This window comes from Haliotis asinina, chromosome 8, assembly GCF_037392515.1.
Source record: "Haliotis asinina isolate JCU_RB_2024 chromosome 8, JCU_Hal_asi_v2, whole genome shotgun sequence".
In the NCBI taxonomy this organism is placed as follows: Eukaryota; Metazoa; Mollusca; class Gastropoda; order Lepetellida; family Haliotidae; genus Haliotis; species Haliotis asinina.
This window is the reverse complement of record NC_090287.1, coordinates 7013730-7029383: the sequence shown is the minus strand read 5'-3', so window position 1 is coordinate 7029383 and position 15654 is coordinate 7013730. Positions and strand designations below refer to the sequence as shown.

The 15654-nt window shown below is 40.8% G+C and overlaps 1 protein-coding gene across 1 annotated transcript; it reads left to right on the top strand.

Annotated features, from left to right (window-relative positions):
- The first annotated feature begins 609 nt into the window (after window positions 1-609).
- On the top strand, window positions 610-4357 carry LOC137294372 (serine protease inhibitor Cvsi-2-like). Its single transcript, XM_067825375.1, has 4 exons — window positions 610-652; window positions 1501-1635; window positions 3572-3707; window positions 4348-4357. Exons 1-4 carry the CDS (start codon window positions 610-612, stop codon window positions 4355-4357), a joined length of 324 nt encoding a protein of 107 aa, XP_067681476.1.
- The last annotated feature ends 11297 nt before the right edge of the window (window positions 4358-15654 follow it).

Below are 15654 nucleotides of genomic sequence, written 5' to 3'. Positions count from 1 at the left end.
ACTCAGTATTTAGTTTGAACCTTAGGCATCATGTATGAATAAGTGAAAGCATTAGAATAGTTTTGTCCTTATGATTACGTCATTTTGAAAGGGGTGGGTAGTGTACCCGAAACAAGATCTTTCAGTAAAGTGAGTGAGTCTCTTTAACAAGCGATTGTAGTTTAAAATTGCCTTTTTGTGCACTTCAATATCTAAGTTCGATTCCAACGGACTTCTACCTTTCTCTAACACAGAAAATGTTACTTGCATATTTTCTTTCCTGAAGTATGTGGTGCGTTTATTGCAGATTTGCGTCGTGGGTGGTACCAGGACAAAAAGTCAAACAGGATGGAGATCGTGAGGTTGGAACATAGCAAAACCAATTCGCTTGAGGTTGACAGATAACATGTAGATAACTGAAACATAAAAACGACTGCATTTGTATCATTTTCTAGGTGAGGCCGACAACATTTTGAACGATCCTCGTAGGTAACCTGCTTACTGCACATATCTTTGTCTACATGCCATGACCAAAATAGCCATGCAGCTGCCGTACATACATCGTGACCGTGGGAAATAGAAGCATATAAAAGTACATTAACCTGAAAGCATTTCGCTCAACCATTAGACATGAAAGTTACACTGTTTTTCGTTATTGTCAGCTCTGTTGTTGGTGAGTATATTGGTGAAATTGGTTAATTTGTACATTAGCTAAGATTTGAGGTTTTGGGTCAACATTATGTTTCCATGGCGTTGTTCTGCAACGAGTGGCTTGAGAGCATGAATGGATCATTCACTGAACCATGTTCTCAAGTTGACCTCAGCATCACGCAGCCAGATGGTACTGGTGGAAAGTTTGACTCTTTGGTGTGGGTTACGGGATTGTGTCTTGGGAGACATGAGGAGACGATCATTGGCCATTCTCAAACTGTCAGGGTTTTTACTTTCCCAGTGACCAGGAAGCCAATCGTGTACCTATCTGACTCTTCTGGGAACTCAATCATGTACCCACCTCACTCTTATTGCAAACCCAATCATGTACTCAACTCATTCTTACAGGAACCCAATCACGTACCCATCTCTTTCAAATGGAACCCAATCATGAACCCACCTCATTCAATGTACCCATCTCACTTTTACGGAAACCCTCATGTGTACCCACGTCACTCTCAGAACCCAGCCATGTACCCATCTCACTCACACGAGAACCCAGCCATGTACCTACCTCACTCGCACGAGAACCCAGTCATGTACCCACCTCATTCTCACGAGAACCCAGCCATGCAGGGAACAGTGCCTAAACTGAGTGAACCGAGGCATATTTTGAACAAAGGCACTTGTCGAGTGAAAAACTCCATTTTTCGTGAGGTTTGTGGAACAGGAACAAAATACCCTCTCCAGTCCAACCTGCCAAACAAGCTCATCCGTAGTACACAACACAATTTTGGTAAAAGGTGTGACTCACGTGCTCCACAGAAGATCACGTGGCACATATGGTTATATGTTGCTTCTTTGCATCAGCTGTGATCTACAGCGAGACCTGCAGCGATGACAGTCACTGTGCCCACGTGACCTGTAGCAGTGGCTCGACACTTGCCTGCTCTCGTGGACAATGCACCTGTCTGGTTGCGGCCAATGCTGGTACCTGCCTTTCGGGTATGTGAATTAACACATTACTGTTGAATGTATCATGTACATGAAAGATTGTCCTATATCAGAAAGGGCAAAGGAGTAACAACACGCATACACAATGCCTTATAGAAAGCTGTCAAAGTTAACGTGATATAGAGTGGATTCCACATTCTACGTAAAGTACAAAATTCCGGTACCGTTTTGTGAGGCATCAAACTCTTGCACAAAAAGAGCGATCTTACCAAGTCACTAGGTCTAGTGACTGTCCAAAAAACGGTCACTCCTCCAGGTCACTAACGTCCAATCTGGTGCTTCAGTAGCTTGATGAGATGAGTGTGGTTTGGGTGATTGTACGGATTCATTGGCCCAGCATAGGACATATATCACATGCCCTAGAACTATACTGAACATCATTGAAAACGCACCACCCCTAAATTTGTGGATTTCTAAGAGCAGAAGTGAGCAATCTATGTAAACTTTACATATTTAAGTAGACCAATGTTTGATAAAGAAAAGAAGCAAAAAACAATCAAGCAAAACAGTGAAGATTTAATGCAGCTGACAATGAAATAAAGATGGGGTCAAAATGGAAAGTCAGTAGCGTGTATGACCCCCGTTAGCAGCAACACAAGATGTGCAACGTCTCCTCATTGAACGGATAAGTCTCTGAATAAAGTCCTGAGGCACTGCATTCCACTCTTGCTGCAAGGCATTGTCGAGTTCCCCAAGGTTGTTGATCTGCGGACGACGTGCGAGGCGTTGGCCGATGTAATCCCACAAGTGTTCGATGGGTGACAAATCTGGTGACAATGCAGGCCAATGAAGTAGAGGAATGTTGTTGTTAACCAGATACTGTATCGAAACACGTGCAGTGTGGGCTCGTGCATTGTCATGTTGAAATGTGTGCAGATCTTGATGCTGGTGAAAGAAGGGAACGACGTTGTTCTGAAGAATGTTGTCACGGTAGTAAACGGCATTCACTCTGCCACGACAAACAATCAGAGCGGTTCTGTGGTGATAACTTATCCCTCCCCACACCATTATGCTGCCTCTACCCCACCGATCGGTTTTCACAACACAATCCTGATGATAACGTTCACCCCGTCGACGCCATACCCGTAGACGCCCGTCAGCATTTCGCAAGTGAAAACGCGACTCGTCGGAGAACACCACACCATGCCAACGTCGTAACAACCACACACGATGCTGTTCAGCCCATTGTCGGCGTTCACGGCGATGCCTGTCAGTCAGGATGGGTCCAACGTAAGGGCGTCGACAACGTAACCCTGCCGCACGGAGACGGCGTCGGACGGTGGAAGCGCTGATCAAACCACGTCGACCCTGGACAGCGTTGGCGGTTCTGGCAGCGGGCAAGGTTCGATCCCGAATATGGCGCCGTACAATGTCTCGATCTTGACGAGGGGTGGTAACACGTGCCTGACCTGGGCGTTGCCGGTCCCTGCTGGTTCCTGTTTGTTGGTATCTGTTAGCAAGCCTCAGAATGGTCGAATGATGACACCCAAATCGTCGTGCAATGTTTCTGCTTGAAGCGCCGACCTGCAACATACCCAAGGCCTGTTCTCGTTCCTCTGGTGACAATCTTGGCATGGTGAAAAAACTTTACTTACGAAAGTACTGCGAAAATGAGAACGGTTTTGTGCCGAAAGTCATTTATACCCCTGAACAGCATGCTTTCTGCATGCAATTTGTGCCCTTCGTGTGTGCTGTGCATGAATTTTGTTGTTTTCATGTGATGTGTTCGATGATGTGTTCGAACGATCCGTTTTTTACTGTAGAGCGTTATTTACGATCTAGTGTGTTATTATCAAAATTCCCACCATTAATTTTCCATTTCCAAAAGATTCTATTGCCTTATTTCAAAATTTACAGGTGGTGCGTTTTCAATGATGTTCAGTATATATTTGTACTGTGGTGATCAAGTGCGACGCTCATATTTCAGCCAGATGTTCCGACCGCTCGGAATGCATTAGCTGTCAGTGTAGAGACACTCATGCTGGCGGCCATGGAGAAAAACACTGCTTCGACGGCCACTGCCTATGTGGGCATGCTGCAGTAGGACCTGGTGGACCAGGAGTGTAAGTAACTATAGTCAGAACCAATGCTGACGGATCACCTGTCTGTGGAAGGTGTGGAACATGAATGTATCCTAACAAGCGTCATTACGATGAATACATGAAGCCAATTATATTGGGGTTACAGTTTCTGAGATAAATACAGATTCTAGTACTTGAGATTCGTGTTAGAGGGATTCGAACTCACACTCTTAGAACCAGGCACCTAATCGACAGCACATAAGGTCAGCCATCTAACCCGCTCAGACACCTAGGCTTATACAATGTGATCTGAATCGATGTCGCGATTATCACAATAGATGTAAAGGTAATATAAATAGATCACTAAAATCAGAGCTGTCACATGGAGTTTGTGGCTCTGTCGCTTATGAAGACGACCAGTGTCAAGCCTTGCCAGTGCTCAGTAAATAACACAACGGTTGATTCAAAATTGGATATGACTTTGTCAGCGTGAAAAGTTCATCAACCGCCGTCTTATAGCTGGAAAACACGTTCACCGTGACTTCCACTACACAAATGTGAGAATGGACAAGGTCAACGTGATTTTATGGAACAAGTCCATGCTGCAGGTTTTATAAAATGTTCAACTTCTCATTAAACAGGTTTGGACATGTCCACTGATCATTTACCTGTTTACTTTCAGAGGTAAATAGAGATGGAGAACGCCCATGGATATTATTCATACAAACTTGTACACTTAAAATATACCTATTCGTACGATTGGTTTGCTTGTTTTACTTTCTCCTATGCTTCTACGTATGGAAATATTGCGTATAGTGCATACACTTATGGAAGAAATTAATGCAAGGGTGGATCAGACAATCCAGTGGTCGACAGCATGATCACCGATCTACATGATCTATCTGGCTCAGGATTCACCATTTAAACTACATGTAATGTAGTGACAGTTGTGTCCATAAAGGACCAAATAAATTCATGGTCCATCCCAATTAATCAGTTGACCACGCTTGTTTCGTTTTGATTTGGAATGACGAAGCTTAGTCGCTTTTTAAAATTCTAAAAATTAAATGATCTTTATAAACTTGTCATTATTTGGTTTCTTGTTGTTGTTTTGTCTTTCTCAATCACCCGTGAAGGTCCGGGATAGAATAGGCCTTCAGCAACCCATTCTTGCCATAAAAGGCGACTATGCTTTCCGTAAGAGGCAACTAACGGGATCGGATGGTCAGTTAATCCTGTTGCACAAAGAAGCACATGTGATACATGTGGACTCACCTTAGGCAAGTGTGTTTGTTCAAAATTGTCTCTGCAGAAAATGGGTATCCGGCGGGATAAGATACGTGACTATAGCCTTCTCGCGCCTAACGGGCAGTTTGGTTTATCCGGTGTATAATGATGAGGTGTTTGTGCACGCTTTGAGCATGCCTATTTGTGGTGCGGAGTCCATTATCATTTTGTATTTGTTATTACCTAATGGTGAAACTAAACCTGCAGTTAATAAAATTAAATTAAATTAATTAATTTGCTAATTTGCTCGTGTGCTGAAATTACTTTCGAAATCCACAGAGTTGTGAGAGTAAGAATTGAAACTCTGGTGTAAAATGAAGTGTGCACACCCTTTTCTCAATAGTGTGCAAATGTCATTTGGAATTGTTTAAATTTTGGTCTGGCACCTTTGGTTTATAGAATATTATTTAACTTGAATTTTGTTTTGTTTGCCCAAAAGGCGGTGGCTCATGGGCCAATCTTGGGGTGCATATCTATAATGCTACTGCTTAAGTAAACTCAGCAAAAATAAAAACTTGACACTCATTATTTTTCAAATAGTGCTTTGAAACTTTTTTTGGAAGAGTTCTTGTTGTGATTATGGTTAAATGCATTGTCAAGGGTATTACGTCACACACTCATTCTACTGGTAGCAAGGGGGAGAGCACTACACGCTAAAATCATGTTTCCAAGTCACGTGACCTATTGATACACGTGCAATTGATCTCATGGTAGCAGAGTAGAGTGTCATCTCAGAAAAACACGGTTTTATGGTTAATTATCCGTTAATTTGCAATGCCACAACTGTCAAACATTCAGCGTGAACGTGCCATTGGCATGCCGAATGCGTAAATCATTTTCGTAATCAGTTTCTCACTGCCTCGTCCACTGGGAATGTCTTGTTTTGGAGGTTGAGTGATTGCCCAAAACATTCGAAATCGCCTGCGCTCTGCTCGTCTTCATGCACGGCGACCATATCGTGGACCAATACTAACCCGTTTCCATCGACGCCAACGTCTGGCAAGACGGCACCTGAGATGGACCCAGCGATATTGGAATAGGGTTGTGTTTAGTGATGAATCAAGGTTCACATTAACCTTTGCTGAAAGAAGGGGTGATGTTTGGGGTGCTATCAACGGTCATGCTCGATCTTGACTCATTGTCATCCAGGGAAACCTTAATGCGGCAGTATACAGTGATCAGGTGCTCCTTCCAGAGCTTTTGCCATTCATGGCAGCTCATGCCCCAGGTCTGACTTTCCAACAGGATAACGCCAGACCTCATATGGCCAATTTAAGAATGAATTTCCTAAGGAACGCTGGCATCAATATCATGGAGTGGCCCTCAAGATCTCCCGACCTCAACCACATAGAGCATGTGTGGCATGTGTTAGGCAGGCGGCTCCGTCTAGTGTGGAACCCTCCACAGAACATGCAGGAGCTTGGTGCCATGTTGGTATAAATATGGCGGCGCATTCCCCAAGCTGTGCTCAGACGCATCGTCCAATCCATGAGGAGACGTTGTATTGACACACCCGATATTGACATGATTTCATTAAGTTGTGACTCACAGTTTTTGATCATGGGCATTGTAGTCGCATTTCCCGTGGAACCGATTCCATGACAAACATGATCTGTATGCTATAGCATAAAACAAGCGAACTGAATACAATCGTTATTGTCCAAAATGTTCAAATCATTGACTTTGAAACGAGTGTAAAGCTGTTATTTGTGTTGAGTTTATATCCTCTTGGTATCCTTGGTGCCGCCTGTCCGAGGCCCACAGGCATTAGCCATCGTCATGTTGACACTCAATAGTAGGTGGGGAGCCAGGGTGTTGAAACACAAATCTATTACCATGGCAAATCACAACCCCAAAAAGCAAAAACGTTGTCACATTGATGATACTGAAAAGGATGAGTCATTACCAGACTCTGAACGTACCACATGGCCTGGATTCATTGTCGAAAAAAGATAACTTCCTGTTCCAGCTTTCTACTAGAAAAAGCAATTCAAGGAATTGCTGGGACTGTCAAGAATGTTACCAAAACTATATCGGGTTCAGTTCTCATAGAATGTCTAAAGACAGAGGCAAAGTCATTCGCAAATGTCTCTGCAAAATGCTATGCTCACAAGTCTTTACATTTTAGCAAAGGAATCATCCGAGGCCGAGATAAGAGTCTTGCTGACCTGTCAGCCGATGACAGTGTTAGTCCGTTATGTATGCAAGGAGTGGTCGAGGCTAAGTGGTTCACCTTTAAGAAGGATGGAATATATTCACCCTCGAAAACTTACTTGCTTTCGTTTGGTGTACCCAGGTTACCTCACTTAATTAAAGTAGGATGCTTGTCTGTGAAAATTGACATGAATGTTCCAAATCCACTGAGATGTTTTCACTGTCAGAAGTTTGGCCATGGGCAGAACACTGGTAAAATTCATGCTTCTTGTTCTCGCTGTGCTGTCAAAGATCACGACAGCAGCACATATTCATCGGAAATCAAATGTATACATTGTTCTGCCTCTCACATGTCGTCTTCTAAAGAGTGTAAGAGTGTTTGTAATTAGTGTCCAACGCATTAAAAGTGAAAAGCTTTTCAGAAGCAAGGAAGTTAGCACCTTCAGGTCCACTCTCTGGTAACACTTTATTGAGAGGTTAGTCAACACATGCAGAGGTGATGAGACCTTCCACTAAATATATCTGTTGACTGCCAAACAGACTTGACCTGGCTGACAGCTCAGACACCTGTGCCATGGTCCCTAGTGTGGTGATCTACCTTCAGTTGTTGGCAACCTATAGCCTATTTTTATACTGTCTTGTCTTCTATAGTTGAACTGTTGTAGATCTAAATACTGTTTTTACATTCTCTGTTATATTCTAGTTGGTTTTACTGTCATTCGTTAACAGGTTTTTGTAACGTGCCATTAATTAATATGTAGTTTTGTAATTAATCGTACTTGTCACGATATGGCTGGAATATGGCTGATGTGACCATAAATTTTAACTCACTCACTCACTCAGACACCTTTAAGTATTGGGGATCTTCCTTTTGTTTCTTCCCCACCAAATACATCACAATCCTCTAAAACTCAAACAGCACCTACACCGGTTATAAAAAAGAATGTAAAAAAGCAAAATACGAGTGACCGTCTTCCTGAAGGACGAAGAGGCCCTGTGCCCCTTTTAAACACATTCGATATTTTAGATGATGTGGAGTGAGTGAGTGAGTTAATATTTATCGTCACATCGGCAATATTGCAGCCATATCGTGACGAGAACAAGTAATAATGAGAAGTAATTATAGAATGAATGACTATAAGAAACTAAAAACATGTTGACGAAGAACCTTAAAACCACTAGTATAGATCACAGATATCCATTTAAGACTAGTAATTAAATATAAAACAGTTTAACTATAGAAGACAATACAATATAAAAATGGGCTATAGATTGTCAACAACTGAAGGTAGATCACCATACGAGGGACCATGGGGACTTACAGTACCTTTGCTACCTGCATGGACCCTAGTTGGATTTGCATCATCCCTTCAGCTGTGAGCAATTTAGACAAATCTAGCCACAAATTAAAAACACACATATGCTACGATTACGAACTGTGGAAAGTTTAAATTTAATGTTTTTGGATTTACGTACCCTCTCAAGAGGACAATAATTTTACAGTACTTTAATCCCCCTCGAGGAGACAGCCACTAACAATCTGAGTTACTAATTCGAACTTCCGATAATAAAATATTTATCTATTTACAAATCCGTTAGCAAATCGAATTCTTTCAAAAGTAAAATAACTAAATGATGACTATTATCGTTAAAAAGATCCTTCAAAGTTCGTGAGTTAAATTACTTATCCCTTGTGATGGAATATTCAACACAGTCAAGCAGGACATGCATTCTTTCATCACAAGGGATACAAAACCTTTCAATAGATATTCATGAGTATATCTTGTATGGCCAATGCAACATCGTCGTATAATGACCTCTTCAAATCTGGACTGACAACCCGAGTAAATATAACCGATATAGGGTTTTATTGCATGTAAGGCAAGAAAGAGAGTCTGAATAGATTATACATTGCTTATGTTTAGGATGTCTTTGATTATATTTAAGAGCTGTTAATATGGCGTTATATATAATTGATTATATTCTTGTTTATATAGCAGTTCATTAGTTTCTGAACTTTTAAATGTAGTTGATGTTAGGTTAACTTGTGGTCTAACCACCTGTAAAGGGGGAAGAAGAAAGAAGACGGGAAGGAGCTATGTTTACAGCTCAATACCGGCAGCAGAAATAAATGGTTTAATTCTGCCCCCTAGAGGCGGAACACGAGAAGATTTCTTAATGTATAAATCCTCATGAAGGGGATTGAACACACAATTATAGGCAGGGTTTAATTCATTAGCGTATAATTTGGTAGTATATTGTAAAGACAATTTTATACGGCGTTGTGTGAGAGACGGTTCGTCGGCTGTCAACAGCTGAGGTTCTGAAAGACCCAAGACAAAGTCTTACACCTTGGTAGTGGATAGTATCAAGAATTGTAAGATCGCTATTACAGACTCCACCATATACGATAATCGAGTTTGGAACGGACCAATTATCGATATAGGTGTAAGAGGGTAGTTTGATCCCCTCCCCACTTTGACTTGGAAACAACTTTCAACAAATCTAGTACCTTCAGGCATTTAGCTTTAAGGGATTTAATGTGCGGTAAGAAGGTTAAATGGGAATCGAACATTAAACCCAAGGATTTGGCCTCCTTGACAACTTTGATGGGAGTGCCATTTAAAGATAGTTCAGGGTCCTTATTGCGACTTCTTATTTTCTACAAAAATGAATACAATTAGTTTTGGACTTCCATATTTGATCAAATACATCTAAAAGTGCCATCAGACATGGTTCAGGCATGTGTTTCAGTAGCTGATAATGTTTGTTGTCATCACCCGCTGCAGTGTCATGAGCTCATGTAATGAAAACACTTTATTATAATCTTCGCCGTTATTTGAATCGAAATTAAGTTGTGTTTTTGTCCTGCTGTTTCTGATACCTCTGAAACTCGGGAACATAATTTGCTGATGATGAGTTTTTGTGCAAGAGTTACACCAATGTTATCTGCAATATTAGATGTGTCAGTTATTAACTTATCACCATCTTTAAGATGGTGAACGGCCGATTTGAACCTTTGCCTTTTATTCTCTGAATCATGTTCCACACCTTAGATATAGGCGTGCGTGAATTTATTTTGGAAATATAGTTCCTCCAAGATTGCCGTTTGTTTGGGTTGAAGATACGACGTGCCTTCGTATTTAATATTTTAAATGTATTTACGTTGTGGACAGCTGGGTGATGACGGAAATATTTCTCTGCCTTTTTCCTCGCTTTTCTAGCACGTTACAGTCTGCATTAAACCATGGCTTCCGTACATGTGGAGCTGTCGAGGACCTTAATATGCACTCATCAGCAATTTCAGCTAAAACTTCAGAAAACACGTGAATAGGATCAGCCATATCCAAAAAACATTCATGTCGTAGTTTTAATATGCATAAAGTTTGAAATAAGGAAAAATCTGATTTGGAAAAATTTCATCTTGTGTAAGATGGCGAATCAGGTGGAAATATTTCCAGATTAGTATCGTTGGCAAGTGATCACTTCCACAAAGGTCATTGTGGACTGACCATTCAAACTCATTGAACGCAGTAGAGTCTGCAAGAGATAAATCCAGAGAAGAGTAGGTACCGGTTGCAGGATGCAGAGAAGTGCGCGAACCATTATCGTATATACACAAATCATTATTGGACATATAATCTTCCAGCGTTTTACCCATAGTGTTAGTATTTGTACCACTCCAGAGTGGATTATGGCCATTAAGATCACCCATTATAATGCAGGGTTTCGGAAGCTGATCACAGAGAGCTTGAAGATCAGACAGATGAAGTGTGAAAGAAGGTGGATATACAGCGAACATGTTGTAAATTCAATGTGATAAGTGAGTCTCACTGCAACGGCTTTAAGATTAGTTTTTGTTTAACAAGATCCGCCAGTGGCCCTGTCACCTGTAGGTTCGAAAGAATGATCTCGAATTGACGTAAATTAAAATTATCTGTCTGTTTCAAATGAGTTTCCTGCAGACAAAATACTGATGGTGCCAGGTCTTGAACTAAAAGATGTAACTCATTAAATGTGCCTTTAATCCTCTACAGTTCTACAGTACTATATTTCTGGAATACATTATCGTTTGGGTGGGTTGATTGGGGATCTACCCCGCGCTTTCTTTGAGGGCGACAAGCTATGTGCCCTGGATGGATGTGATCCGATACATCCATTTCCTTAAGTGATCCAAACTTGTTAAACAGTTTGATTTTATTATATGACCCCATGTGCTCGATTTGATTTCGAAGTTTCTGGCCTTGTCTTGAATTTCCATGTTGTAGTTTGTTTATCGACTGTGAAGGAGTTGCAGTCGAAGGAGATACGATCTCTTACGTAGACTGAGCTGTATCTGTCTGAGTACACTATTCTGAGGTAGACTGTGGAACATCAGGAGAGACAGACTTAGGAATATCTGAATTCACCCATGTCAGGTCAGTCTGACATGAGCTTGACGAAGTTAGTACTGGCGTAGTTGTTCCTTTTTTCCTTTTGATAAGGTTTCAGATGTTTTTCGTGACAGAGGCGTACGTTTCAGTGTGCTCAGTTGATTGTAAATATTGTAAATCTTTCTTGCTTCAGCAAAACTGACGTTCCTGGAAAATTTGATTTTCTTAATTTCCATTTGCCTTTTCCGAATGGGACATTCTTTAGAAAAGGATGAATGATTTCCCGGACAGTTTGCATATTTTTTGTTATTGCTGTCACAATAACACTGTGTCAGCACAGTGAGCACATGTAACTGACAATGTGCAAGTATTAACACCATGTCCGTACTTTTATCACTTAAAGCAGCGCAGAATATTTGGAATATATAAGTCAACATTCAGATTGCAGTAACCTGCTTTGATTGACTTTGGGGGGAGTTGGAGCTGAAAATGCAAACAGATATGTATTGCTTTGGACAGTCTCATTATTTTTCCGTGTTGTGAAACGTTTGACGAAAGATACTCCTTGATCTTTCACATCGGACACTATATCGAGCCCAGTCATGTCTGTTAGAAGACGCTCGCCGTCTCGAACTATACCTTTGCTTGTATTCAGTGTTCTGTGAGCAGAAACCTATACTGGGCTCCGACAAACATATCAGTTGAGAACAGGTTGGTGGCTTGTTTTCTGCTACATTCAATCCGCAGCGATCCTGATCGCAAACGTTTGATATCTTTCACCTCACCTGCAATGATACCTTTTGAAATTGCACAGGGATTTAATTTTAAAGGAGTCTTGTCAAGGGTCTCGACAACCAAAAAGCGTGGCCAGTGATCAATTTGTATAGAGGGTCGTTGCAGATCATCATTTTCCAGTTGACGTTTGTTTTATTTGTTGGGGGTTTAGTAATCCATGATTATTGGTATGTTGGTTCGTCATCCAAGCTCCCCACCCACCGCGGAGTATCACGAGGACAATGCTAAAGCACCAAGGATACCCGGATACCCGGATATGATAAACTCCAGCAGAAGAATTGAAAGATTAATAATTCAACCAGATTGGCCCATGAGTCACCCCCTTCTGGGCATAGGACTCTAGGCAAAGTTCAGAACAACTTAATTCAAAATAAAAAATGTTTTAGACAATAAAGCCAAGACCAAAATTACACAATTCTAAATGATATTTGTGCAATGAAATCCATGCCAAGGGCTTGGCATGACCAGCCGATTGGTTGAACCGGGCCCATTCAAACTCCCGTCTAGGCGAAGTCAGGGCCAAAGTGGTGTATTGAGCAACAGGAACACAGTTACAGGCCCCTATTGCCCTCAACCACCAGGATCCCTCTCTTCGCCGACACAGGGCCGCAACCCACGGCAAACGGGTTGGTGGACCAAATATCCCCCGGGTCCACTACGGGGGTGAACGGCTCTCAGCGTTACCCAGCACCCACCACGAAGAGGTGGCCGTTCACGGGTGCCTAGATGACATGGAGGTGTCACTGCATCTGACAACCCACTCTCGGAGCCATTTTCCTAAGACAAATAGTCGGGAACTTTCACCAACAATACACCCTAAATGACTGATACACTAATATAGTGGAATTGCAGAGGACTTACGAAGAATTATATTAAGATTCTTTTATTGTTACAGGACTTTAAACCATACGCATTGCGTCTCCAGGAGACGTATCTTAAAAATACTGATGTTTGCAACTTACGACAATGCAATTGTTACCATTCGTTTCCTCCCCTGGTACGACAGGACATGATTCATAGTGCCGTTCCTCTGAATACTAATCTTCAAGCTGTTGCTATCCGACTTACCTTGCACATTGCTCTAACTTTGTGCTCTTTGTATGTACCATCTTCATCAGTTCTTTGTCAAACTGACCATCAAAGTTTGTATGATCAACTCCCAAAGCCCTGCATCATCATGGGCGACCTAAATGGGTACAACCCTCTATGGGGTAGTACAAATACAAACAGAAAAGGGAAAGTTATTGAAGATTTTATTTCCGATAATAATTTATGTGTTTTTAATGATGGTTCCAACACTTATTTGCATCCAGCCACTGAAACGTATTCTGCACTTGATCTAGCACTCACAGAGTAAAACATTCTCAATGAATTTGAATGGTCTGATGACGTTTGTGGAAGCGATCACTTCCCTACTCTTCTGAAGTCTATAAAATAGGTGACAATCCACCTTCATCACTATGGAATTTCACGAAGGTAAATTGGCCTGTATATGAAGAATTTTGTGTTGAAAAATTAACACCTGATCACTCCAGTAATGTACCAGATCCCATCAAGATGTTCTCAACACAACTGATGAAATTGCTGATCAAACCATTCGTAAGTCCTCTGCAACTCCTCACATTCGTAAACCATGGTTTACTGACGAATGCAAACACGGAAGAACACGTAGGAAGAAAGTTCATAACTTCAACAATGTTAACATTACTAGTGCTAAGGCATGACATACGTATAGGCAAAACAAGCGCCAATCTTGGAGGAACTATGCTTCAAAAATTAATTCACGTACACCCATGTCTAAGGTGTGGAACATGGGTCAGCGAATAAAAGGTAAAGGATCAAAATCTGCTGTTCACCATCTTAAAGATGGTGACAAATTAGTAACTAACAAAGCTGATATTGCAAATAAAATTGGCGAAAATCTTGCCAAAACTTCTTCCTCGGCAAATTATGTCCCTAAATTTCAGAGATACCAGCAACAACAGGAAAAGACAATTTAATTTCGATTCCAATAATGGTGAAGACTAATATAATGAAGTGTTTTTATTACATGAACCCAACACTGCTCTTGATCAAGCTCATGATACTGCAGCGGGTGATGACAATATTCATTACCAGCTATGGAAAGGCCTGAACCATGTCTGGTCACACTTTTAGATATATTTGACAAAATATGGATGTCTGGAATTTTTCCTCCTTCGTGGCGTAATTCCATTGTAGTGTCAATACCAAAACATGGCCGGGATCACACGGATCCATCAAATTACAGACCGATTTCTTTAACCAGCTGCGTCTGTAAAACCATGGAACGAATGGTAAATAACAGATTAATTTGGTATCTTGAAACCAATAACCTCATTACAAATATTCAATATGGTTTTTTCGGAAGAATAGAAGTACTACTGAGATCATTTAGTACCTTTAGAATCCGTTGTAAAAAATGCTATTATCACCAAACAACAGTATCTATATTTTTTTATCTTGAGAAAGTATACGACAGTACTTGAATGCATGGCATTTTAAAGGATTTACATGATTTTGTATTGCGAGGTCGTGGGTTTAACCATGTCTTCTCATTGTTTTCAGGATCAGGGTGTTCCACAAGGCAGTATTTTGTCGGTAACGCTATTTAGTATTAAAATAAATAGTCTTTCAAAGGTTGTAAGTGGTTCATAGTGCCGTAGTGATTCATAGACCGTTTTAATATTTCTTGCCGTGGTAAAAATATGCGAACTATTGAGAGACAGTTACAAATTTGTCTAACTAAAATTCAGAAATGGTGTCTGGGAAACGGGTTTAAATTTTCTAAAACTAAAACTGTTGAAAAGATGCAAATCCCATATAGATCCCGAATTATCATTAAATGGCAGATCCATCAAAGTTGTGAAGAAAGCTAAATTTTTTGGTTTCATCTTTGACTCGCAGCTAACCTTTTTGCCACATATCAAGTATCTCAAAGCCAAATGCCTTAAGGCACTCGATTTGTTAAAACTACCCTCCTTCACTTATATAGATCTCTGGTTCGATCGAAACTTGATTACGGTTCCATCGTGTATGGGGGAGCCTGCAAAAGCAACCTAAAGCTATTAGATTCTGTGCATCACCAAGATCTGAGGCTATGTCTTGGATCTTTCAGAATATCTGAGGCCGATGAGCCATCTTTGAAACTTCCCCGTATCAATTTGTCTTTACAATATAGTTCAAAGTTATATTCAAATGAATCCAATTCTGCTCACAACTGCGTTTTAATCCTCTTTGTGAGGATTTGTATAATAATAAAACTTCACTCATAATATAAACAAAAACATAATCAATTAAAAAGTACATAGTAACATAGTACTTACAAATCCTTACTTACATATAATTACTGATGGGTCCAA